The sequence below is a fragment of the Euprymna scolopes genome, chromosome 15, assembly GCF_053919585.1.
Source record: "Euprymna scolopes isolate OS-2025 chromosome 15, ASM5391958v1, whole genome shotgun sequence".
Taxonomy (NCBI): domain Eukaryota; kingdom Metazoa; phylum Mollusca; class Cephalopoda; order Sepiida; family Sepiolidae; genus Euprymna; species Euprymna scolopes.
In genome coordinates, this window is record NC_136496.1 from 44,346,628 (window position 1) to 44,373,822 (window position 27,195).

The window sequence follows — 27,195 nt, forward strand, 5'->3', positions numbered from 1 at the left end:
AGAGCATGCTACTCTTGTGGATTAAATAAGATCAGGTTCAAAATCTCTGCAGATTCTCAAGTTTGACAAATCTTCCTGAGTTCAACAAGGTTGGAGGTGACATTGACCGAAATGTTCTCAGAGTAATCTAAATGTTTGTTTTCAGTTTGAAATCTCATTGTTAAAAATGCATCTCATTTTAAATGTGTCCAGCCATCTCTGTTAAGAGGCTTTGTCCATCAATCGACCTCTTTACATATTTGTTCTACTATCCTTATCAAAACAAAACGTGATGAATAATTTGAAACCTGTCAATGTTTTTTGACTTTTGCACTCTGTTTGCACAACTCATCCCAACTCTGATTTTAGAATTCCCATGTTTCTTGGGTGCTGGGTATGACCTTAAACGACCCCCCCCCCCAAGTGGTGAGGCCCTATTTTGGAAATGTAGAGTTGCCTTAGTTACCATTGCTTCCAGATCCACTTTGGCCCAGAGTGGTAATACCTGTTAAGGCATTTCCTGTTATCAGATCAGGCTGTCAGCAGATACTGGCTTCTTGACAAAAAAAAGGAACTAAACAGCGATGTTATTGTTATATTCTTTTCTTTCTGCCAAACTCAATCATGCTCTACAAAGTCAAAAATAACAATTTTCTTTCTACAAAACAAACAAAACAACAAATAATTGAAGATATAAAGAACTTTTTTTTCTTTTTTTTTTTTTTTTTTTTTTTTTTTTTTTTTTTTTTTTTTTTTTTTTAACCATCACAGAATTTTAGTAAAATTTTCTTTTTATCCATAAAATACAAAAATCATAGGATGTGAGTTCTGTGCTTATTGGTTGAAATCTTTTTTTTTTTTTTTTTTTTTAATCAGAAGTTTGATTTCTGCTAAATCAGTAGAGCCTGATTGCTACTTGACTGGATTTTATTTCTCTTTTTCTTTCCTTTGCACTTGTTTTATCTTTTGTTTGCTTTCATTTTCTCTCTCTCTCTCTCTCCATTTTACTATGCCTTCCTTTGCCCTCTTATGATACTTCTCTCTGAAAACTGAAATTGTTAATTTTGTGATGATGGCTTAGACTTGAAATGATTCATGAATGAAGTAGCAGTTAATGACTTGTTTCCTTAATTTTGAATTTCTTAGTTGGACTTGTTTAGGAAAAAGATTTTGCGATCATCTCTCTAGCACACACACACATACAGAGGTCGATAGGAAGATTAGAGGGGTCCTAGTCCCTAGGTTAGGAAGATTAGAGGAGTCCTAGTCCCTAGGTTAGGAAGATTAGAGGGGTCCTAGTCCCTAGGTTAGCAAGATTAGAGGGGTCCTAGTCCTTAGGTTAGGAAGATAGAGAGGTCATGACTAGATTATAGGTTGGGAATTTCCTTTTGATTTCAGCTTTTCTTTTTCCATCAGTTACTCGCATCTTCAAGTTAAGTGACGTCGAGCCTGGTTAGCAGGGTTGCAGAGTCGGATGATAAAAGTCAGAGTCCGACTCCTTTGATATCTGCGACTCCGACTCCTATGTGGAAATCTATTCTTCAGATCCATATACCAGCCTCTCACATCTATTCAGCATTTTATAATTACTTTTCATGTACATCATTTTTTGTTTAACATTCACTTGTATGATAAATATACTCGCATATAAACTATACCAGCTTTATTTATTTATTTTTTTTTACTCACGTCTACCCCTAACAAGGCATATCACCACTTGGACGTAAAAGGCTACTATTTGGGACCAAGTCTAGGAAAGATTAGCAAGATGTTGGTTTATGTAACATTTTAACTTCTGCATATCAGTACGATCAGGGAAGCAGGTAACAGGAAGGGAATTCAAAAGTCAAGCTGTTTAAGGGAAGAAACTATTAGAATAGAAAGCTTTCTGGCTTCTAGGGACCTCAACAGTGAAGGGTTGAGATCTTATTGCTAAGTGGGTTTGTCGGGGATATGTATGGTGAGAGAACACAAGTGCAACGAGTTCATCAGAACACATTCCATTAAAATATTTGTAAAACAGGCACAGAGATGCAACATTGTGGCGATGGGACAGGGGCTGGAGCTTAGTTGATAAAGTGGGACCAATTAGATTGACAACTTTTTTTTGGAACTTATCCAAGAAGAAGAGGCTAGTGATAGATGCACCAGCCCAGATGTGGAAACAATACTCCATGCATGGACGAATGGTGGCCTTGTAGAGGTACAGGATCCTCTCGGGTGTGAATAGTCTTCTAGCTCGATAGAGGGAACCTACCTTTTTTGCGGCAGTCTTGCAATGTTCTCTATGTATTTGTTCCAGTTTATAATTTCCTGTAAATGTTAGGCAGAAGGTAGAATTCTCAGGGAGGGTGCTATTTGTCATCGATATAGCTGGCTGGAGAAGTGTTTCGTAATTGTTAAAGAAGAGCAGTTTCGTTTTACTAGCATTAAATGTTACCATCCATTTGCAGCCCCATTCCATAATGGTCTGAAGGTCATTTTCCAATGATTTTGCCATTGTCTTAGATTTATGTACACTCGTTCTTCCCTCTTGCATGTTATAGAGCATTGTATCATCAGCAATTATACCTACCTCGAGCACAATATTATCATGGAGGTCATTTATAAATATCATGAATAATAATGGTCCAAGGATTGACCCTTGAGGCACTCCCACATTAATGTTATGCTACTTGGATGTATCTGTCAATGACAACCTGTATGCTTCTATTGTCTAAAATGGATCTAATATTTAGTATATGTCCAGTTACAACATATGATTTAATTTTCATTAGCAGCCCTTTGTGCCAGACTTTGTCAAAGGCCTTGGATATATCAAGGGCTACAGCTATGGCGTTGCCCACCTTATGGTAAATGCATTGGAGATGAATGTTAAAATAGCTGCAGTAGAACAATGTTGCCCGAATCCATACTGTTTGTTAGAGAAGATTTGCTTTTGCGAGGTAGTGAACTAGTGCTTGATTAATTAAGGTCTCAAAAATTTTAGCAATGAGGGGGAAGAGACTAATGGGGCAATAATTGAGAGGGCCTGTGTTTTTACCTAAATTCCTGTATGCTTGGATCACAGAGGCCATCTTCCAACTATTAGGAAAGTAAGATTCAGCAAGGCATTTATTGTAGAGCTTGGAAAGTATAGGAGCTAGCTCAGCTGAACATTTCTTAATTAGTATAGCAGGGATGAGATCAGGCCTTTGAGGTTCTTATGATATTGCGGACATGAGAAATGGTGATTTTTTTTTTTATATATCATCTAATGTGGCTTCAGTCCGCATAGGGAAATTTGGGAGGGAGTTATTTGTTGGCTCTAAAGTGGAGTTGGAGGCAAATTGCCGGGCAAGCAGTTCCACCTTCTCCATTGCCGTGCATGCAACCTTCTGTTTGTTGCTTGGTGGAGAAATTACTGATTGTAGCAATTACACATGGCCGTCAAAACGCTTTGAATAATCAGATTTCAAGGGGTTTCTGCTAAAATAGTCATATTTTAAAAACCAAAGCACTTTGTCTTCAAAATACCACCGTTTTGTTCAGAAATGAATATACTTTCAAGTGAATTAGTAAATAAATAATATACATTATATATTTTTGGAGTTTTAAGCAAACAAAGTGATAAAAATGTGAACATCATAAAATGGCATTTTTGGTAAGTTTTTGTAACGCCCCCCCCCCCGTTTCTAAACATTCGTACCGTGTTTCTGTAAAGAATTTTTTTAATGAAATTTGGAAGTTAGCCAAAAGAGATGTCATTTTTAATAATTTTGAGTGTCCGAAATTCATTTGACCACTCGTTTTTTTGTTGCGTTAAAAGATTTCAAAATGGTGAGTATTGAAAATTTTGAAAAAAAATTTCTTTCGACATTCACTATTAAATAAAACAATCTTTTTACTATGTTTATTCGTTAAAAAGATGATTGAACAGTGTTTTCTCTAGTGGTACGTAGCAATTTAAAAACATAATATCCGAAAAAATTGTTATGAATTTGAATCAATACTTCTGTAATATTAGTGATAGTAGCTGTATCAGCAGCAACAGCAGCGATAACATGGCGTAAACAGACGTTTGTTTTGTTTATTTTTATTCCAAATCGATTTTTTTTTTTTTTTTTTTTTTTTTTAATTGAAAATCTGGTTATAAAAAAATTCTTACATGTTAGAGCCATTTTGTTATCAACCATACAAATATTTTAAAAAATTGGGTGGTAGTAAATTTTAAAATATTTTAACAAGCGAAAAATGTGAAATATGTTTTGGTTCACGTGTACGATTATGAACGGTAACACACTTCTAATTTTTGTCCCTTAAAAATGTTTTCAGTGAATTATTATCGAATGGAAACTAATCTACCCGATTATTAAAAAAAAAATTTTTTTTTAAATAATCAATATTTAAATATTTGTAGGAGGTGCTCAGTTAAAAAATAACAACGGTAGGAAAAGACATGAAATGTAATTAATAATCAAAATAACATTAATTCAAAATTTTTAACAATTTGTCAGCTTTAACTTGTTTCTTTTTTTATATTTAAATAGAATTTAAATACTTGATATTTTTCCAAGTATCATGTTTTCTGTTAGAGGGACGTCACTTTTTTAAATAACATTTATTTTTGTCTGTTTGTCATAATTCTTGTAAAGTTTCACAATGGGTATCAAACACACTCTTAAAAATAAAAAACTCTCTTAATTCTATGTCTAATCCTAGGTACGAGTGGCAAGCCTCCTCCTAAAACCTTTAGCCTTAACAATAACGCTAAGTACAAGTGGCAGAGCTCCCCACTAAACAAACTTCCTCTATGAGCTCATATAAACGTAAAAAAAAGCATAAAAACGTTTGAAGAAAAGTGCACTTGATTAATCTCCCCCCCCCCCAATAAATTGGTCAACTGTCCTAAAGCGCTAGGATCGTCTTGAAATGGTGAATTATTTTACATTTATGTGAAACCAACCTCCACTCTAAATTCTAAAATTGTTTTTGTCTTGTTTCTATTAAGTCTTCAGGATGTTCACACATAATTTTCCATAGCCCTATCATTAACCCAAAGTCAGAGTGGCAACCTCCCTACCTTCTCATAATTGCACAAAGATCCTCTTAAAACCACGCATAATCGCCTTTTAGAAAACAAACGAACAAACAAAAAAAAAGCACCCAGTATTTATCTACCATAGGAAAGTGGGGGGTAACTGCCCTAAAGCGCTCGAATGATTCAAAGTGGGAAATCATTTTACATTAAATTCTAAAATAATTTTTGTTTATCTTTTATTAAAGTTTTTCAAGTTGTTTACATGCAATTTTCTATAAAGGTAGAATCACATATTTTGGAGAGGTGGTCAGATGGGGAGGGGTAACAGAAGGTATTAATCTACAATAATACCGAAAAAAATATTGCAATATATTCATTTTTAACCAATCCTAGATTTCGATTTCAGTTTTTGGCACATAAAATGCATTACAACTAAACTTTGAGTTCTCTAACTTCTTTTCTTTTAATGAATACATGGCATTTTTAAGCAATTGCAGCATATTTATGTGCATTTACTGCAGATTATTTAGAAACCATTCATTTATGGAGATTTTCAGTAGCATATTCAGATTCCTTGCACAAAAATACACTTATATGGTAAATTTCATTGCTTAGTCTTGTGTTTTAACAAAGATATAGCATTTTTACTGAAAAAGTAGTGCAAAAAATGTGACAAAACGCATAATGGTCTTAAAGAGGGGAAAATATCCAAACACGCAGAGCATAAAAATAGTCATAACTTCCTTGATTTTAATCGGATTTTAAAAATTTAAAAAGATTCTTTCTTAGCTTATCAAGCTCTTTCTATCTATCTATCTATCTATCTATCTATATATATATATATATATATATATATATATATATATATACCAATATTGAAATATTTTAAGCTATTTAAATTTTTTCATGTGTATTGCTACTGATTGCCCTTTATTCACTACACTATTATAGATTTTTCAGAAATCATGAGTTCTTATCTTTTGCGATTCTATGCGTTCACTGATTATTTCAGCATGCTTTCTTTTGGCTGTCGCTATTTCTTTTACAATGATGTCTAGCATCTGGGACGCTGGGAAAATGGTGGGATCCTTCTACTGCTCCAGAAGATATCTCACTACTGATGCAATTCTCTATCTGCATAAAAGCCAAGTACGTCCAAGGATGGAGTACTGCTGCCACATCTGGGCAGGAGCTGCTAAAAACAGCCTATCCTGCCTTGACAGAGTACAAAATAGACTTCGTGGTTTAGTGGGGATGCCCTTTTCTCTTCCCTGCAACCTCTTTCCCACAGAAGAGACGTTGCGAGCCTGTCTTTGTTTTATCGTTATTTTCATGGCAAGTGCTCATCTGAGCTCCACTCCCTCGTCCATCTTTCACGAGAAACAACCGTCTGGCTGAAACTACTGTCAATAATTTTCCCCACTCTCTATCTGTGCCCAAGTCCAAACGTAGATTCCATGAGCAAAGCTTCTTTCTTAGAACTGCACGCCAGTGGAACTCTCTGCCGCTTGCCTGTTTCCCACCTGACTACAATTTGGACATCTTCAAGTCCAACATAAACAAGGTGGACCAAACACATGTATTTGGGTGTTGCTATCCAAGGAGAGTGCTGCATCTATACTATCAGAGACATGATCGATTAGGGTACAATCCTGACTTGAGGAAAAACGGTAGAGAAAATATAAGTAACTAACGCAGTAATGAAATGTTAGCCTAGTCATCCGATTCAAGATTTTTCCTCTAGTTTAAGGGAGGGTGCTATGAATACAGACTCCAAGCCCGTGCATCTATCTGAGTTCTTACATACAGCAAAGAGAGAGGTATTCTGTCATGTTACAGTAGTTAGAGGGGATTGGAGAGTGTAAGTTTGTTACACGTAATGCTAAGATATCCAAGGAGTTTACTAAAAAGTAAGACTCTACACCATCTATATTACCTCTAAGCCCACGGATATTTGTGAAAGAGAGCCTCAAGGGCTGAGGCAAATTGGTTTTGTTTGGGTGGTTGTCTGGTTTTATCGTGATATTTGTTTGGGTTGTCATTTCATTACGTTTTTTGTTTAATGTCAAGTTAGGGGAAAAGTGTTGAGCAAAGTGGGCCAATTTGACACGAAGTATACACACAGTGGCCCATTAGCTAAGTGCTGTCTAGAAATTGTGGTCTCGTGAAAGCCCACCAGATATAGCAGCAGGGTCTCTTTCTATGTACGACATAGCACTACAACTATCCTGATATTATACAACTGATGACGGAGCAAACAAACTAACAAAGAGTTAGGGCTTCTGTACTATCGGTTCAAAACAGCAGCCAGACGAACTCTCAATCAGTTACCCTCAACCTCTCAGACAAGACCGGCGCAAATAAGTCATGTGAGCACAAGTGACATGCAAGCAACCCCAATTTTCTCAGTTTCTGAGAGATAGTGAAATTTAAAATAGGGAATAGCGTTCAATGTCCTAGTCAGGAAACAAGGCCAAGCACAAGGTGGCTCTGGTGAGTCCCTTGTATTGTACCTCTGGTCTGGCTAATAGACACAGAAAAAGTGTAAAAGCCGGTGATAGGCAGAGCCTATCTACTCCTTAAGCAAGTTAGGTTTGCAAATCAGGAATTTGTTCAAGTCACCAGCTCCAGAAAGGTTGTTGACTATGATTGAGGAGACCTCCCTCAGCCAGTTTTATTATCAGTTTTCTTAGATGGATGATCTGACGAGATATACAGGTCCATCACACCGAGAGGGGTAACCATGCGCCTGGTTTCTCCAAGTATTTTTGCGCCCGCATGAATGAAGATATTAAGGATCTTATTTTAAAGTTTTTCTCTATTCTACATAGCATAGGATTAGAGATAGATTCCCCCATCACAAGTAATTGTATTTTTCAAGTACTGTGAGAGAATCAATCTGCTCTAGCAACTAATTTGTTTTAAAATAAATGAATAGGATATTAATAATAATTACTTGAATATGTAAGAGAATATAAAGCAAAGAAAACAAAAGAAATGGTGGGACAAGATCTACATATGAGGTTACACACAACACGGATAGATAGGCACTTAACTCGGTGTTCTTCGAGCGATCCATGTTGGTCTAGATAAAAGACCAGTGTCTCCATGTGGAATGAATTGAGGTGCAAAAATTAGTGTTTATTTAAGAGCCAAATGTGTGCTTTGATTTTAATATTTCCTTCTTTTATTTAATTGAAATGATATAATTTTCGATTTCTGTATTAATTTAAAACATACAAACTCGTTTACCAAAGGTGATGAATGCTAGAAAAGAAATGCATATTTCCAATTTTTCTATTGTGTTTATACATATATTGCTAACTATTACTAATATATTACAAACGACATGCGAGAAAAATCGGAAAATAGTTTCAAGCGGGTAAATAGCACGGAATAAAGAAATGGAATAAAATAATACAATAAAATCTTTTTTAGTAATAAGGATTTTTTTTAGGCAGATTAAAGGATGCTTAAAATTTTAAATAGATTTTTTTTTTATGCAAGTCTCCCAGACAAAATTTTATTGTATTGTATAACATAGGGAGTAGATTCGCCAGTTAAAATCAATTCAGATAAGAATGGCAGTAAAAAAAGTAAGAGATTAAAAAGTGTGCAACAAATGAAAACTCTTTCGCCTTCTCTCAATCCTTGTTTTTTCCACAACCGCACTCCACCATTCTCACCTTCATCCAATCCAATCTGACCCTGTTGACCTAAGAAGGATTAATAATTTTTTCTAAATTTTAGTTATTTAGCCAGATTAATGCTGATCAAGAATATACTAACTTTTTGGATGTGTGTTTTATAGTTTTTAACTTTTAGCTGGAGATATAAACATACTAATATACAGACAATTGTCCTTTGCATAAAAATTTCACGCATAGACACCTTTACAGTGGGTATCCATAGTCTAAGACTGAAGGAAGCTATCATATACACACACACATGCCATTGTGCTACAAGTTGTCTTATGTTTAAGTCTATAATGTGTGTGTGTGCTACAAGTTATATTCTACATTCTTGACACAAATCTGAAAGGCGGCATCTCAATAACATTTGTATGATAATAAATGAAAATTATTTGGATCTAAGTAACAAAGGATCTAAGAGTTTGATGATGCGTACACACTTTACCCAAAATGTCAACTTAATTTTGTAGCATTTGGATTCAAGTTGCACGAAAGTCAAGTGAGTGTCACATTAATAATATCTTCTTTTCACAATTTTTTTTAGATATTTTATTTGAACCAATGTTCTCATGCTGTAAGTTATTCGCACAACTTTTTGATCATTGTAACCTCACCTTCGTCGAATGTGCTTTGTTGAATTAGGGAATCTGTAAGGAATTTCAAACTGAACCGTTTTTTAGTCTACACTAAGAGATTAATCTTCTACTAACATGTACTAAATAAATTAATGTTTTTATTTTTATGCGTTAAAATGATAATTCTGTTTTTTTATTTTGGTACCATTCATTTTTAAATAGGCTCCCCCCACCAAAAAAAAAAAAAAATTGTAACCCATTTTCAGTGAAAGTTAGCAATTTGACTAGTAGTGCTCATGATGTAAGCTAGTCAGCAGCAGTTGCAGTTGCTCTTGTCTGTTGATTTGAAATCGGCAAGTTTTAAAAAAAATAAAGCAATTTAGACAAAATCAAATATCGATATTAATATGGTTTGTGATTTTTAATAAAATTTTCTTTAAAAAAAATATTGGTTTTCAAGTAAAATTAACTTTAAAACTTGTAATAAATGACTTTCTAGCTGCCAATTAAAAAAAAATTAAGATTCTATTCTTTTAAACAATTATGTGTGAATACCCTAAAAAAATTTTGTGGAAAGAAAAAATAATTTAGAATAGAGGGGAGGTTATTTTCACATATAAATTTAATGTATAATGATTCCCCCCATTTCTTGGCCGTTCTTGCCTTTTAAAGCAGTTAGTACTCAAAATTCTTTTGATATTTTTTCAATTTAAAGTTATTATATATATAAAAAAAATATTACTCTGCCACTAAATTTAGCCCACTTCCTAAAAGTGCTTCCCTAGAACTTGACATACTATTAACTTTAACTTTGAGTTGTCATAAATATATTTTCATAACTTAGTACCTGGCTGTATTCATGTATTAAGTACTTTTGAAGAAAATACTGAAAATCTATACATAATACATTATATCTCCTTATATGTGCATTTATAAATAAAATTTATAATCACTCAAAGTGGATTGAAAGCTCAATAATGTACTAGAACCCCAAATATTATCTCCATATATATAATATTTTGATTGCAGAAATTCTCTCCTGGACCAAAGTACCATATGTTTGCAACAACAGATGCCGCATACAAATTTATTATGTCCAGACTATTAGCCACTATCTTATGTAACTTTAGAACGCCATATTAGACACATTTAGTCGTTATATTAAAATCCTACATTTCATCCTAGGAGCAACATCATTAGAATCGCAACCATCTTTAGAGGAAATAATTCTTATTTTTCCCTTCAAATAACAAGTCCTCCTACCGCTCCCAGTCATCACTGGGAAGATTTCTGCACTTTCAACATATGGAGTTTCACTCTTCATAACTGGATCATAAACTCATTGACATATAATCTTTTTTTTTTTTTTTTTTTTTTTTTTTTTTGCCATTACAAAAATAAATTCTCCCCAAAATAATTCCACTCCTTCTGATTGGATAAGCTCTGGCCATTCCTCTATTCTGGATTAACGGTATTAGCATGCTAAACAAATGCTAATGTACCATTCAAACCTGGTGACACAATGATATTACTTTTGCCCTATACTTGCTTTGTACATTTGTTTCAGTTATTAATTAGACTTTTTTCACACCTTTTTTTTTTTTAGGTACTTTATTTAAATATACTTCATTTAAACCTGCACAATCTATTACAATCGTTGGCGATTTACAAATACACGTTTCGGCATTATTCTTCACTGGATTCTCTAGCTGTATATATTCTTCCCAGCTCTCTCTCTCACTGGCTTTGTACATTTTTTCCAGTAATTAATTATATTTTTTCATAGTTATTTAAATATACTTTATTGAAACCTGCACAATCTATTACGATCATCACCGCTTTAAAAAATAGATGTTTCACCATTATCATCTACTAGATTCTCTTGCTGCATATATCCTTTCCATTTTAAAACTGTTAAACTATTTTTATATTAACTATATTTTGTTTATTTTTTATTTCACCACCCTTATAATAAAAATATGTAAACTTTGTATGTCAATTGATTTTTTAGTTTTTTGTAGCATATCTTTTCAAATAACTTTAGCTTATATATTTTGTCGAACTGTTCAGATGTTTTTCATTTTTTGCTTCCATAACAATTACCTTTTTCTTTTTTTCTTTAAGATTGCGCACATGTTAACTTGCGGGGGGGGGGTAAATTTGTACATTAGGTCCACCTCCACTATTTATAGGTTTTTGACTATGCGGATTAAGAAAATCTCATTCAAATTTTGCGGACACAAGTACTTAGAGATATAAAGACCTGTTTTATGCACTGTAATTCACTGGCTGCCAGGTTGGACACATACGCGATAAACAAATCCACTTCTCTCCTACCGACACTGTCCCCCCCCCTTTTTTTTTTTTAAGCATTTGCAGGAGGGTATGCCGACAATGCTTATCACAGTTACATTTGGGGGGGGTATTTTTCCACTCTCCCCACTTCCCCAAAAAAGAAGAGGGGATTGTGACAACAACCTTATTTTACTTTTTTTTTTCGAGGTGGGGGCAGGCTTCCATTGGGCAACACCGGTTAACGGGTCCTGCTAGTTAAATAATTCTAAAGTTTTTTGTTTTTTTTAACAATTTGTCATCTACAGATATAATCAGACGTCAGCTTTTAGAATTCTGCTTTTTTGTAATTCAGAACAGGCAGAATTTTTTTTTTTAAATCTAATTTCTGTTTTCCTTTATTTTATTTCTTTCTTGCTTTTTCTTTTTCTTCTATTTTTTCTCTCTTCCTGGCTTCATCATGTCTTCCTCATAGCAATTTTATTTTTTATTTGACCGCCTCAAAAAGCTAAAATAGTTGAGAAATTGGGCTCATTGTATGTTACATTTTATAGGTAGGGTAAGTTGGGATATTGAAAGGTTGCATCCCTTCCCCTAGGGAAATTGTTAGCCCATGAACTCTCACGTTGTGAAATTCATCTCAATTTTAGACTTTTTGGTCCCCTGATTTATCGGAGAGGGACCTATGTTTTCAGTGATGTCCGTTAGTTCAGACGATTGCCAGATAACCGTCCATTAGTTTTTCCTGAAATTTTGCCATAAATTGTATTTCATTAAATAGATGTGCACAGTAAAAAAAATTTCTGCGAAAATTCCTGTTACGTCCATAGGGGTTCAAGAGGTCAAAAATGCCCCAAAATGACACGTTTTGCCCCATAACTTTTGATTCAACCATTAGATTTTTCTGAAACTTGGCCAAAATGTGGAGGCGCATTGTTCTTAATAAATCCAGTATGGGTGACCCTGGCAAAATTCTGGTTTGCATCTCCAGGGACTTTCAGCGCTAAAAACGTCCCTTTTTGTGGCTCTTTTTTTTTATATATTTCTCAACAAAAACTTGATATGTCTGATTTATATACTTGTTTTTCACTGTGGTAAACTAAAATATACATGTGTTAAGGCCTGAAACTGCACCGTTATCCATTTACACTGGGATTCGGCATCTTCGGAGGTTCAAAAAAAGGTAAAAAAAAAAATGCCCAAAAATGACACTTTTTGCCCCATAGCATTTGATCCATCCATTAGATTTTCCTGAAACTTGGCCAAAATGTGGAGGTCATTGTTCTTAATATAAATTCAGTATGGGTGGCCATGGCAAAATTCTGGTTCGCATCTCTCTGAGATTTTTAGGGCTTAGAAAGCATGCCCTTTTGGAGCTCTTTTCTTCATATTACTCAAAAACTTAACAGACTTTAAATATACATGTCTTAAGGCATGAAACTGCACTGTTTGTCCATTTTCACTTGGATTTGGCATTCCCAAAAGGGGTCACAAATGTCCCAAAATTGCAAAAGATGACACTTTTTACCCCATAACTTTTGCTCCATCCATTAGATTTTTCTGAAATTTGGCGAAAATGTGAAGGCAATGTTGGCCCTTCACACTTCTCACATTCATCATTTCTTCACTATTTTTTGTGGCTTCATCTCGCATGCAGCACCAGAGGGGGCCCACGCACATGTGGCTTGTTTTTTGCGATTGGCTAGTCGCATCTCTCGTAATGGAGATTTGGTAACTGTTTGTTGGAAACCAAAATTATACTATTTCAGACTATTTGGCTATGTTTTAATACCTAATTCACTTTTCTACACTATCTCAGACTGATGTATAGTGTTGCAATAAAATCTCACACTTGACAAAAAGAAAACTAAATAGGCAATATAAACAGTTGTATATGCAGAGGACTGACACTTAGCAACAATTAAAGCTACATATTAAATTACTTTTCAATGTAAGCCGTGCCGGAGACTACCATCTAAAGGCAAGTATGAAATGAGCCATGTTGTTGCGACTAGGTCGTCTGTAGCAGTGAATGCCTTTATGATGGTAGCCTTCAGAGGGTCGACTGTCTTATGGGCATGCTTGTTGGTCTTGGCTTCAATCTTGCCTTAGAAAAAATAGTCAAGGTGGTTGCAGTCAGGTGAGGAGGGTGGCCACAAGTTTGGCAACAAGTAATTAGGAATGTTATTGAGCAGTCATGCCTGGGTTATCTTGGCATTGTTTGCAAGAACTGTCCTGTTGGAAGATATAGAGGAATTGGGTGATCTTATCTGGCCAAGGCGTCATCACATTCCTCGACATGTACTGGTATTTCATTTACTTTTTGTCAAGTGTTGGATTTTGCTGCAATACTTTGTACTATCAGCGTTCAGTTCGGGAGGGGGTGGGGGTATACTATCATGATACTATTATCTCTGGCATTATCTCATTCTTTTTTTAGGGTGTGGGTTAGTGTAGTATCTGTTCTGTTATGAGACTACCATTCCAGGCATTTCCCCCTCGTGTGTCAAGAAATTGCGACAATCAGCTGTTCATTAACAAATTAAACACTTTGTATATATTAATAAAAATCTACGATTAGGGAGGGAGGCATATATTTAGTATATTGTTTTAAACAAAGCACAGAAATTATCATTATTTATAAACTAATTTCATTCTATTGTTTTGCTATCCATTTCTGTAAATTTGATTCTGATTTTCACTAATATATAATAATAATAATAATAATATACATGTTTAAAGTTAAACTGGATGACAAATTTTTCAAATTAATTTATCAAAATTCTAACACTAATTATGCTTATTTTATTTCTTTCTATTTCAGTAAATGAAGGTACAGGAGTAACTGCCCGTCCAAACTATACCTCGTTTTTCCATGCTATTCGTTCAATTGTCTTCTCCCAAGGATTTACCGGTCTCTACCAAGGAGTTTCTGCTAATTGTGTTGGTGCAGGAATGGCTTGGGGTATTTACTTTTTTGCGTAAGTTCTCCTTTTATATTCAAACTCATGATTTGATCATCTTGTAAAATCTACGCTATTTTGTAATGGTATGAGAAATATTCTTGCTAACTTTATCCTTGATTTGTTTAAAAAAAAAAAAAAGGTACATGTTGCATTAAAAATGACTGAGAAAGGTTGCATCTTAAACATAAGATCTACTGGTGACTTCCTTTTGCATTGTCTTCTGCAATATTGAACATGCTGCCTCAAAATTGTTGAATGAACATGTATTACCATCACATTCAACAGAGTTCTGTATTGGCTATCATGATATGCCTAAGTTTTATGCATTCCCTAATTAGCTTAGTATCCTCTGTCTATTGCTAACGGTTTTATGACTATAGCTTAATAATAAAAGAAGAAAAATAAATCAAGCATTGAACAAAATGGGTTTCAACAATTTTTATTCAAACAATAAAATTGATTTACATTCATGTTTCTGGGTGTGATTGAAGAAAAATTGAAAATGTACTGACCTGAACAGGTATTAAACTCTGAGCCTTCAAATTGAATCATTTGTGTTTAGACCAAACTTTTCTATCTCTTATTGGTCCCCTGACCAAAGGAGGATGGACCTGTAAATTCACCCTCGTCCGTTCGTCTGCCCGCACTGTTCTCAATAATTACGCCTTGGAATTTTTTGAAATTTTGCACAAACCTGAAACATGATACGAGTAAAAATGTAACAGAACAGATTTTCCAGGAAAACTCCGCCCCTCCCCCTATGGGTGCCTTTTGGGTTAAAATGGCTAAAATTGACACTTTTGTGCTTATTAAAAAAATTGATGCCTTGAATTTTTATAAAATTTTCTGTAACTAACTCATTTCTATATAATTTTGTTTGTCTATACTTACCGATAACTCTTGGGTGTGCCCCAGAGGCTCTTTTAGGGCTAATAAAAACACTCCATTTTTTGGAACTATTTTACCATATTTGGACTTGGGGACTTGTTGGGCAAAATGGGAGGGGGGGCGGTCAAATGATGGACTTGGTCATTTCTTTTTTGCATGGTGCAGAACTCAAATTTACATATGTTAAGGCCTAAAAATACACCGTTTGTTCATTTTCACCAGAATTTGACGTCCACTGGGGACTTTTGGGGCTAAATTGGCGCCGGGAGGGGGGCAATGCTAAACTTAATCTTTTTTTTTTTATATGCCTTGTTCACTGTGCACCCATGGGGGACCATGCATGCTTCACTTGTTCTATTTCTCTTTCATTATCACCTGTTGCAACATGTTAGTAATCATGCATAGAAAGGGACACATTTTGTCATTATGGTCATCTGTTTTTGTGCACATGTGCAATGGTACGAAGTACAGTTTAGTGATGAGCACCATTCTCTCTAAACTTTTTGTGCATTTCAGAAAACAAACCAGCCATATACTCCTTCGTATATTTCCAAATTCAAGTAGTAGAAGCAAGCCGATTGACTTTTTAAACTTTCTATCAAACATCCTAGCAGTCATTATACTTAAAGATTTGTTTTCTATAAATACAGAGTTAACTGCGACTTAAATTTGTATTGAAATATTATCAGTTAGAAAATCTAATGAAAATGAATTTTACTTTCTATTTCATACACATATAGAATTAGATCACAATGCCCCCCCCATTTACATAGATATTTTTTCAATTATCAAAGCAGTTGTTTTTATAAAGCAGCAATTTGTAAATGGTTTCCAGTATAATTGCTCTGAACTGTTTTCAATATTTTAAAGAATTGTGCAAGTTTTAAGGATAGTCATGAATATGACAAGGTATACATACTTTGTAAGATTAAAAAAAATAAAGATTGTTGTTCAGTTAGTTGTCCATTTTTAGTGGATTTTTTTTTTATCTTGCAAAAATTATACTACACTGAGAAAGCAGGTTTCCAGATAGATTATGAAGAGATAACCAAAAGAATGAGTTATTCAGCATAACTAACCAGATTAGCAAAGACATTGTTGAAAAGAAGTTTGTTCAAAATAACAATGTAGCGCCAGCAACAAATTACCAGGATAAGAGTGATACTTCAAAAATGCCACTATGATAAATTGTCGGATACTGAGATTTCATGAAACTATGAAAATCTGAAAGTTACTGAGGCAGTATTTGTCCAGCTGTAAGATAAGCACAGATGAAATGCAGCCAGGTTTTATGCTTGAGCAAAGTACCATTGGTGCTATATTTATCCTGAGACAAATGCAAGTATATTGGCATGAAGAACTTGTATCTTGCTTTTCTGGATCTGGAGAAAACTTTTGATGAAATGCCAAGAGATGTCTGGTGTGCTTTGCATAAACCAGCTACAAACAAGTCATTAGTGTGGGTTGTTCTGGTAATATACTTGATCATGTTAGAATTAAACGCACATTTAGTGACAGCTTTTATGTTAAAGTGTCAGGGTTCTGTACTTTTGTTAATAGTTGCAATGAAAGGAATGAAAGACGGTGAAAATAAACACTCCTAGGCATTACCGGGTAGGTAACAGCTAATCTTAAAATGACATCGCAAGTGGAAATTTCTACTCATTTTCATTCATGACAAAAAAAAAATGGAGATGCATTAAACTTGGAAAGAAAAAAGTATTTAATCTTTGAAATACTTTTCAAAGTGAGATAAATTTTGTGCTGATATTTCTGCCAATATGGACAGTCAGTAGATTGGATAAGTGTTGGGGGGAGGGGGGAGGCACAGTGTGGCCTTGCTGTGTTCCAGTTTTGTCAAGAGCTGTTGCATCATCTTTGCTAATACCCTTTGGAAAGCCATGAATCAATATGTCCTCTTTCCAGCTAAGAATTAAATAGTAGGATAGACATTCTTTTGTTAATAAGAATGACTTACTGCTTTGGATTTTAATGTCTAGGTAGTGCAACTAGTCTGGGGAAAAGAAAACTCCAAAATAACACTAATCCTTTTCTGTTTATCCCTCATCCTGGATTTTTTCTTGGTTCAGAAGTGTTAGGTTTTCTAATGCTGATTTATCAGCAAATTTTGTTGCCATAAATGATGCTAATATTAATTATATTTGAAAGGAAGACAAGTTAACTCCCTTTTTTTTTGCTTGCCAGTGAACATTTATCGAAGAGACATGCATAGTCTATACCATATTAAATAAGACATGACACACAGTTAACATGTAGAGTTTTACAACTGCACTGGATTTGAGGCAAATAGGTGTAAGCATATGGAAAATTTCCCTCCGATCGAATTATCATTTTTTTTTTTTTTTTTTTTAAATCATTTGTCAAAGAAAATTATTACTTCATCTTTCAATTTTTATGTTGAAGAATTGTACAGTAAATTGTGATGTGCGAACCGAAAATAAAGCCTTCATCAGTCATACCCTTGTTCCTCATTTTCGGACTTTCGCTACCATTAAAGATATATTTTTATTTTTCTGGTTTAGATAATGGTTGAGATAAATTACTAATTATATATCAGACATAAGTAATTTAAATACATAAAAAATTAATTAAATATTAAAAACAAAACCCTGGTCCTACCAGATCAGGCTGTCTAATGGCTTCCTGAGACGAAATGCACCTACATTGATTTGTTTTTGTTTTCTATTCTCTTTTGTAAAACCTAATTATGTTCTACGAAAAACAAAAACAAAAACAACCTTCCTTCCCTCCTCCCCTCCTTTCTTTTTCCTTCCCTACTTCCCGGTTGACTCTGTCGGTGGGGCATTAGAATATGCCGACTGCCCCCCTGCAGAGGGTATAAGTCCCTCAATGGGGCCACCTGTTGACCGTGGGTGGCATCCCGTAAGGCTTACGAACGGAATCCTGGTGGTTGAGTAGATCATGCCCAGGATATTTTAAGGACATGAGATGCAACACACCTCTTTGGCCCTTACTTAAGCTAAGACGGGCGGTTGGATAGGCCCGATCCAATCAATCGGTTGGTTGGTCACGCCAAGCCTTAAATCAGACAGACATAACAAGAAAATATGCTTGCACTTCCTACACTATACAATAAACTGATTTAGTAAGCGGTGGCTGGAGGGCCAATCAACTTGCTGAATAATGGACTAAACACGACTGAAAAACTGAAATTCTTACTGAAAACGAGGCCTTCAGAAAGAAATTGAAGAACCACAGGTGCTTGAATCCACCAGCAAGAAGAGTATACTTTTCCTATATCCCTGTTGGGTTGGGGCGAATGGGTATCCCCCCCAACACTTCCCATATAGGACTCCGAGGTGGGTGGGGAGCATGAAAAATGAAACAAACCAAATATATCAATGGAATCCAGAAAGCCTCAAAAAAGAAACCACACCGAAGTATCTGATGCCAGTAGTTCTGACACTGAAACAGAGCTTCATCAAAAAAAAACAGAATGTTCCCCGCTTCATAGTTATAGAAGCAACTGAAGGGGAACCAATAACCAAAATATCCCCATTCAAAATTGAAAAGATACTATCTAGCATCAAACCTAAAATGGTTAAAAAACAAAATAATGGTACATTACTTCTCGAAGTAGAAAACCAAAAATATGCTATTGAAATTTCCAAATGGAAACGTTTTAACAATCAAAATGTTAAAATTTACCCTCACAAATCTCTGAACATTAGCAAAGGCGTAATCAGGAGTACTGAATTATCACTGTGCCCCTTGGAAGAAATTCAGACTAACCTACAAAAACAAAACGTCACTGACGTTAAGAGTCCAAATTAATAAACTTGGCGAAATAATAAAAACAAATACTTACATTTTAACATTCAATACTCACCAAATTCCAAACAAAATTAAAATAGGGTATGAAATGGTAAACGTTGAACACTACATACCAAACCCACTCAGGTGTTACAATTGCCAGAGATACGGACACCATCGAGACCGGTGTACCTGCCCTCCAATATGTATAAGGTGCGGAGATAATGAACCTCATACAGATTGTAAAAAAGAGCCAAAATGCATCAATTGTCAAAAAGGCCATAGCGCCAATTCAAAAGAATGCGACAAATGGAAGAGTGAAAAAGAAATCAACAAAATAAAATATACAAAAAATATTACCTTCCAAGAAGCTCGCAAACTATCAGAAAATGCAAAATATTCTGAAATAATAAAAAAAAACATACAGCAAACTACCGAACCAAATAAACAAACAAAAATAAATTCACTCAACATTAAATCCGAGGACATTATTAAATTACTTAATGAAATGAAGGAACTTATGGAAGAATTTAAAAAAATTATAAAACAATTCAACAATGAAAAAAAAGTTCCTATAACTGAACAAACCTCTCAAGCTAAAACTAAATCAAATAAACCCATAAAACCCCAAAATACAACACCCATAGAAACATCTCCACTTACAGAGGGAAAAAAACAGACACCAAAATATGCCCATGAAGAGAAAAGAAATAAACCTCCACTCAAAAAAGAAACTTAAACAAAACTAGACAGATCACGCTCAAGTTCCAGACCAAGAATCCCTACACAAAACAGATTTGAAGAAATGGACATAGAAGACCGAAGATCTGATACCAATGACTAACAAAAAACAAAAAATAATCCAGTGGAACTGTCGCGGTTTAAAAACAAACATGAATGAACTGCTTCTGCTACTGCAGTGGTGTGTCTTCAAGAAACTTTTCTGAAACCAGGAGACAAAATTAATATTAAGCAATATGAAATTTTTAATTTCACTCATAACTTTGAGGGCAGGGCCTCCGGGGGAGTAACAATTCTAATCAGAAACGATATACCCCATAGCAAAATAAACATAACAACCAATATCCAAGCAATTGCTATTAATGCCACACTACATAAACCAATGACAGTATGTTCACTATATATACCTCCAAACGATGACATAGATAAAAACGAGATTAAAAAATTGATTGATCAATTACCCAAACCTTTCGCCCTATTAGGAGATTTCAATAGTCATAACATACTATGGGGATGTAAAGACACCAATAAAAAGGGCAAAACGTTGGAAGAATTTATCAATGAAAACGATATATGCTTCCTCAACGATGGAACACCTACACACATCAACCCAACTGGTGGAAACCATTCCGCCATTGACCTTAGCTTGTGTGATCCATCACTATATATGGACTTAACCTGGAAAGTATATGATGACACTTGCTGCAGTGACCATTTTCCATTAGTGATAGAAATTCCAGAATTCAACAGCGAAAAACTTCCCAGATGGAAGCTAAATAAGGCCAACTGGCAATTATACAAAGAAAAATGTCGACATAAGTTGAATGATTCAGAGACAAACAACACTGTAGAATTTTTTACAGAAACACTAGTGGAAATTGCAAATGAATGCATCCCTAAAACTTCAGCATCTAATCGGTACAACAGACCCTGGTTTGACAATAAATGTCGGGAATCCATCAAATTGCGAAAAATTGCACTGAAGAAATTTCAGAAACAACCCACAACTTCAAATTTGATAGAATACAAATTAAATAGAGCTAAAGCTCGTAGGGTAATAAAAGCAGCTAAAAAAGAGAGTTGGGAAAAGTATGTCAATAAACTAAATTCCTCTACAGAACCGAGAGTAGTATGGGAGATGATTAGAAAAATTTCAGGTAAACATCAATCAACACCAATTAAACACCTGCTTAAAAACAACAACAGAGTAACCGATGAAAAGAATATAGCAGACCTACTAGCCGAAACTTTTTCTCAAAACTCATCTAACCAAAACCATAACTTTAAATTTATAACAATTAAACAAAATATCGAACAATACAAACTAAACTTTAAATCAAAAAACCTAGAAGATTATAATAAACTACTTACATTAACTGAATTAGAAGATTCTATTAAAAGATCCCACAACACAGCCGTAGGACCTGATGAAATCCATTACGAATTCCTGCGACAACTCCCTTTGGAATCATTGAAGTTGCTACTAAAAATTTACAACAAATTATGGACAGAAGGTGAATTTCCTGACTCGTGGAGGCAAACCACAATAATAGCAATACCAAAACCAGGAAAAGACCATTCGAATCCACAAAACTACAGACCAATCTCACTGACTAGCTGCTTGTGCAAAATAATGGAGAGAATGATAAATGATAGATTGGTTTGGTACCTAGAAACCAACAACCTTATCTCCAACCTACAATGTGGATTCCGTAATAAGAGAAGCACAATAGATCACTTGGTTAGATTGGAAACAGCCATAAGGGAAGCCTTTATTAGAAATGAGCACCTATCAGCAGTATTTTTTGATCTGGAGAAGGCCTATGACACTACGTGGAAATATGGAATTATGAGAGACTTGCACGAATTTGAACTAAAAGGCAGACTCCCACAATTTATAAAAGGATTTTTATCTGACCGAAAGTTTAGAGTCCGCATTGGAACTACTTACTCAGACACCACAAATCAAGAGGAAGGAGTACCTCAAGGTAGCATTTTATCTGTGACACTGTTCAATATTAAAATGAACAGCATAGTGAAATGTTTGGTCCCTGGTGTTGAGGGATCTTTATATGTAGATGACCTACTGGTGTTCTGCAGATCAAAGTATATATGCACCATCGAACGCAAACTCCAACACTGCTTAAATAAATTAGACAAATGGGCAATGGAAAATGGATATAAATTTTCCCAATCAAAAACCAAATGCGTTCATTTCTGCCACATGAGAAAACTTCATAATGATCCTACATTGAAGCTTGGAAGAACAATAATCCCCACCGTAGAAGAACACAAATTCCTGAGCTTTATATTTGACAAAAAGCTGTCATTCATCCCCCACCTGAAGAATCTAAGAAATAGTTGCAACAAAAGACTGCAACTACTACGGGTAATAGCTCATACAGAATGGGGAGCCGATCAAGAAACACTAATGAAATTATATAGGACTTTGATAAGATCAAAACTCGACTATGGTAGTTTTATATACCAATCAGCCAGAAAGTCCTACCTAAAGATTTTAGATCCAATCTGCCATGGAGGACTGAGGTTAGCTCTCGGTGCTTTTAGAACATCCCCAGTTGAAAGCCTCCATGCAGAGGCCAACGAAATCCCTATAAATATAAGGAGTCAAAAACTGGGTACACAATATTACACTAAATTAAAAGCACAACGAAATAATCCAGCATATGAAGCTACATTCAATCCGAGATATAAAGAGGCATTTGAAGCAAAAAGAAAGGCCATAAAGCCCTTTAGTCTTAGAATGAAAGCAATACTGCAGGAATCAGAAATGACTTTAGAAAATATCCAAGAACATATACTACCTAAAACCCCACCTTGGATACTTAAAAAACCAAAAGTAATCTTAAACTTAAATGAACTCCCAAAAGCGAAATCCCACCCTAATATCTATCACGAAAAAACCTATGATATTCTCCTAAAATATCCAGACCATCTACCTATTTTCACCGATGGCTCTAAAGACCATAATAGAGTGGCATGTGCTGCAGTGTCGAATGAAAAAACTCTTAAAAAAGCTCTTCCAACAGAAAGCTCTATTTTTACTGCCGAAATATGTGCCATCGACCTCGCACTCAGCATTATAGAAAAAGATGAACATAGGAAATTCCTAATTTTTTCAGATTCACTTTCCGTTTTGACATCTCTGAATAACAAAAAACTTGAAAACCCACTAATCATCAAACTAACAAATAGAATTGAATCACTATCCGAACACAAAGAAATATTTATATGTTGGATCCCAAGTCACATTGGGATAAGAGGAAATGAAAGAGCCGACATAGCGGCCAAATCAGCTCTAAAATTAAAACCAGATTCAATAAACATACCATATACTGACTTCAAACCCAAAATTAATCAATTAATTCATGCAAAATGGCAACGACAATGGAATAACAACACAAATAACAAATTATACCAAATCAAACCCATACTGGAAAAATGGAGACAAACTCCCCCCAAATCCAGAAAAGAACAAGCCGTTATAACTAGAATACATATTGGCCATACAAAACTCACACACTCCTTCATTCTAAAACAAGAACAACCACAATGCCCATTCTGCCAGAAAACTTGCACCATTAAACATCTTTTTGTGGAATGTAGAGCTCTAGATAAAGATAGAAAACAATACCTTAAACAACAGCATGAAGAAACTTTTCGAAAACAACTGTCTAGAGGAAATATTATCCTTTTTAAGAGTAACAAGGATCTTTACAAAAATATAAATCATTCTCTGAATCAACCCAACTAAACCTTACGAATGAATATATGAGGATATATAAAACTTAAAAAAAAAAAAAAGATCGTTAGATATTAAAACAAACAAAACTATTGAACTATACAGAATTGATTGATACTCGATGTCATAAAGTTCTTTGAATACATAATTTTTTTTTTTTTTTAATCCTGAGTTTGGCATTGAATAACCTGAAAAGGGTTGATATGCCGTTAAGCCAAAACAAAACCAACCAAACCAAAAACAAAACCTTCAACCATTACAGCAACCAGTTTCTGCTGGAAATATTTTGATGGCAATTCCAAGAATAAGAATACAGCTGCTTGCAAGTTATGTCGAACCATCACATCAAAGGGTGGCAAATCAGCAAAAAATTTTGCAGTGACTCGTATGTAAAACCATCTTAGAAAGGTTCATTCAAAAGAAGCAAAAGTTGCAAATAAATAAAAAAAAAAGCACAATGAATATTCAGGGACAGACATTCTAAGAACAAGTGGCAGCAACTATGAGCCTCCAGCGAAACACCAAACTACTATTGAATCAATATTGGCCAAAAAGAAAGTTTGCAATATTAATGATTACAGGTCACAAGAGATCCATTATCTGAGAAATGATTGCTGTTGATATTCAACCATATTCTATAACATCTGACATTGGACTTAATAGGCTTGTTACAAAACTTTGTTCAAATTACAGTATTCCATCCAAAACATACTTCACTGCAAAATAATTCTCGATATATTTGCAAAAGTAAAACAAAAATTCAACTGTTTCTTGCTGAAATTAGATCCAAACTTAGTCGGTAGAAGCTGAGTTAAACCTGGAAACTGCAAATAGAGAAGTAGTCAACCACCTCAACAAAAATAACTTTCCTAGTGACATGCAATATGGATTCTGTTCTGCTAGATCTACAGCAGATGTGTTAACAGTTATTAGTCGCGTGCAAGTGACTCTATAAGTCACTCCATCGGTCTGCTTTTGTGCTTGGCCTTTTTGGTTAAGATCAAAGGTCTCTCTAGGATTGCACTTCATGCAATCTTAGAGAGGTGGAATGATCCAAGCATTTTTACAATGGCCTTGGCAATAGATTAGGTTTTTGTTTCTTGACTGCAATTATCTAAATCTCTGCTTTATAAGTGGTTGCGAAGAGACTGTAAAATGTGTTTGAACTCAACAGCTGATGAGAAATCAGTACATCCAACTCTTGCCATTTTAAAATAATAAACAAAAAATTCTCTTCACGTGCTTTTCTGAATTTGATTACGACCAGCTAAATAGTTTCATCCATTAATAGTGTTTTCATAAGTAAAATCAAACTTCCTTCATATGATGCAAGTTATGTTCTAGCGTGATACTACGAAATGTTCGAAGTAGATGAGCAACAGCAATGATGACCTCGACAATTTCAGCTAGGTCTTAGCTGATATACAGGAACTTAAGATCTGGACACTATCATTTAGAGATCTTTTTTTTGTGATTGTCACATACACAACGTTAGAGCATAGCTTATTTATATATGTATCAAAGCTCTCTCTTGTGAGTCTGCATATTTTTTGTTTTGGTACCCAACTTGTAAACCAGTACACATGCGCTTGGTGATCGCCAACACGAGAGATCGACATGGACTGGATGAGACCTGAAGATGGAAAGAAAACCACAATATGCAAGCATTGAGATCTGCGACTGTCAAGGATGCAGTATATGGTCTTACAATAGAAATTTGAGGCAGGAGCATAGTTAGCACCTAAGGTGTTAATTATCAATATAAAAATTAATAATATAAAGTCTCCAACCAATGACTTTTTAATCTACCATGCGTCTAAAGATGATTGAATGGCAACTACAATAATGCCTGAATAAAATTGAACAAAAACAGAAATAAAACTAAATGTATGCACTTGTATGAATTATAGAAAATATGCAACAACCTTATTTTAAAACTTGAGGGGATAAAAATACCCATGGCATAAATTCTTTGGAACCAAGTTCTATCAGCATATCCTTCAGCTAACATTCACGTATGTGGAGACTTCAATGTTCACAATGTGGAATGGTTGACTCACTCAAACAAGACCGATGATGAGGGGAGATTCTGTCATAATTTCTCCATTGCTTATGACCTCACTCAGATTGTTCACGAACCCACTCGTGTGCCCGACAATGACGGCCAGTATGCAAGTCTCCTAGACCTTTTTCTCACAACTTGCCCTGAACTATGTTCAGTTTCCATTCTGTCTCCTCTTGGATCTTTCGACCACTCAGTTGTATCAATTAAGATAAAAATGAAATGTAATAAGTCCTCAGACGTACCTCTCCATCGTATAGTATATCGATACACTATGGCTGACTGGGATAGTTTCCGTACATTTATATCGGATCTTCCTCTGCATTCCATGTTTAAAAAGGATGTGTCGTCTATAGTATCAGACCTGACAAAATGGTTAATTGTAGGTATAGACAATTTCATACCCTCGAAAAAGTTTCAGCAAAAACCTAACAGCCAGCCATAGTTTTCTCCAGAATGTGCTGCTGCTATTGCGCACAGAAATCACTTTTTCCACTGCTTCCAACGTAATAGATGTATGGAAACTAAAGCCGCTTTCAGGACTGCCAGCAACCATTGTAAGAAAGTAATAAATAAACGTCGTCTTAAGGAAAATTGCTTCCCATCACCCTGGAAAATCTCATCAGTATGCCCTGTATTTAAGAATTCAGGTGATCGCTCATCCCCCTCTCAGTACAGGCCAATAAGTCTCCTGTGCGTCATGAGTAAATTGCTGGAATCTGTGTTAAATAGAGAAGTAATCAACCATCTCAGCAAAAATAACCTCCTTAGTGACACACAATATGGTTTCCGTTCTTCTAGATCTACAGTAGATGTGCTTACAGTTATATCTCATAGGATTAGCGAATGTCTCGACAGAGGCAACCTTTCTAGGCCTTTGATAGGGTATGGCATAAAGGTTTACTTCACAAGATCTCCAGCTATGGTATAGCTGGAAATGTCTTCTCAATTATTAAATCATTTCTCTCTGATAGGTTCATAAGAGTAGTAGTTGATGGGCAAAAATCAGAAGCTCACAGTATAAATGCTGGAGTCCCTCCGGGGACTATCCTGGGCCCAACTCTTTTCCTGATCTACATTAATGATCTTCCAAATCACATCCTTACATCATTCGTAGACATTTTTGCTGACAACACTACCATCTATGGTAGCACATCTAAGACAGTAAACGACCAAGTTCTCTCCGATTGTCTCTCCTCTGATCTTGATCATGTTGTACAATGAGGAAAGGAGTGGCTGGTTACTTTTAATGAATCTAAAACCAAGCTTCTATCTTTACATCATCAACGTTCTGATCCCCATCTGGCATCAATTAAAATGAATGGCTCTCGTCTTGTGGAGGCCTCAAGTTTTGACAGACTTCTGGGCTTGACCTTTACTCCTGATCTTAAATGGAATATGTACAGCAAATCTGTTGCCAAG

General features: G+C 35.0%; 1 protein-coding gene across 4 annotated transcripts in view; it reads left to right on the forward strand.

The window, feature by feature from the left end:
- LOC145293801 (solute carrier family 25 member 32-like) overlaps positions 1–27,195 on the forward strand; it is a 155,143-nt gene that overhangs the window by 32,094 nt on the left and 95,854 nt on the right. For all 4 annotated transcript variants that reach the window (XR_013869770.1, XM_080140370.1, XM_080140371.1 and 1 more), the window contains exon 2: positions 14,383–14,539. Coding sequence is in view for 3 of the 4 variants with exons in the window: in XM_080140370.1 (XP_079996496.1) it covers positions 14,383–14,539 (157 nt within the window). In the remaining variant the exon portion in view is untranslated. The remainder of the gene's footprint in view (positions 1–14,382; positions 14,540–27,195) is intronic.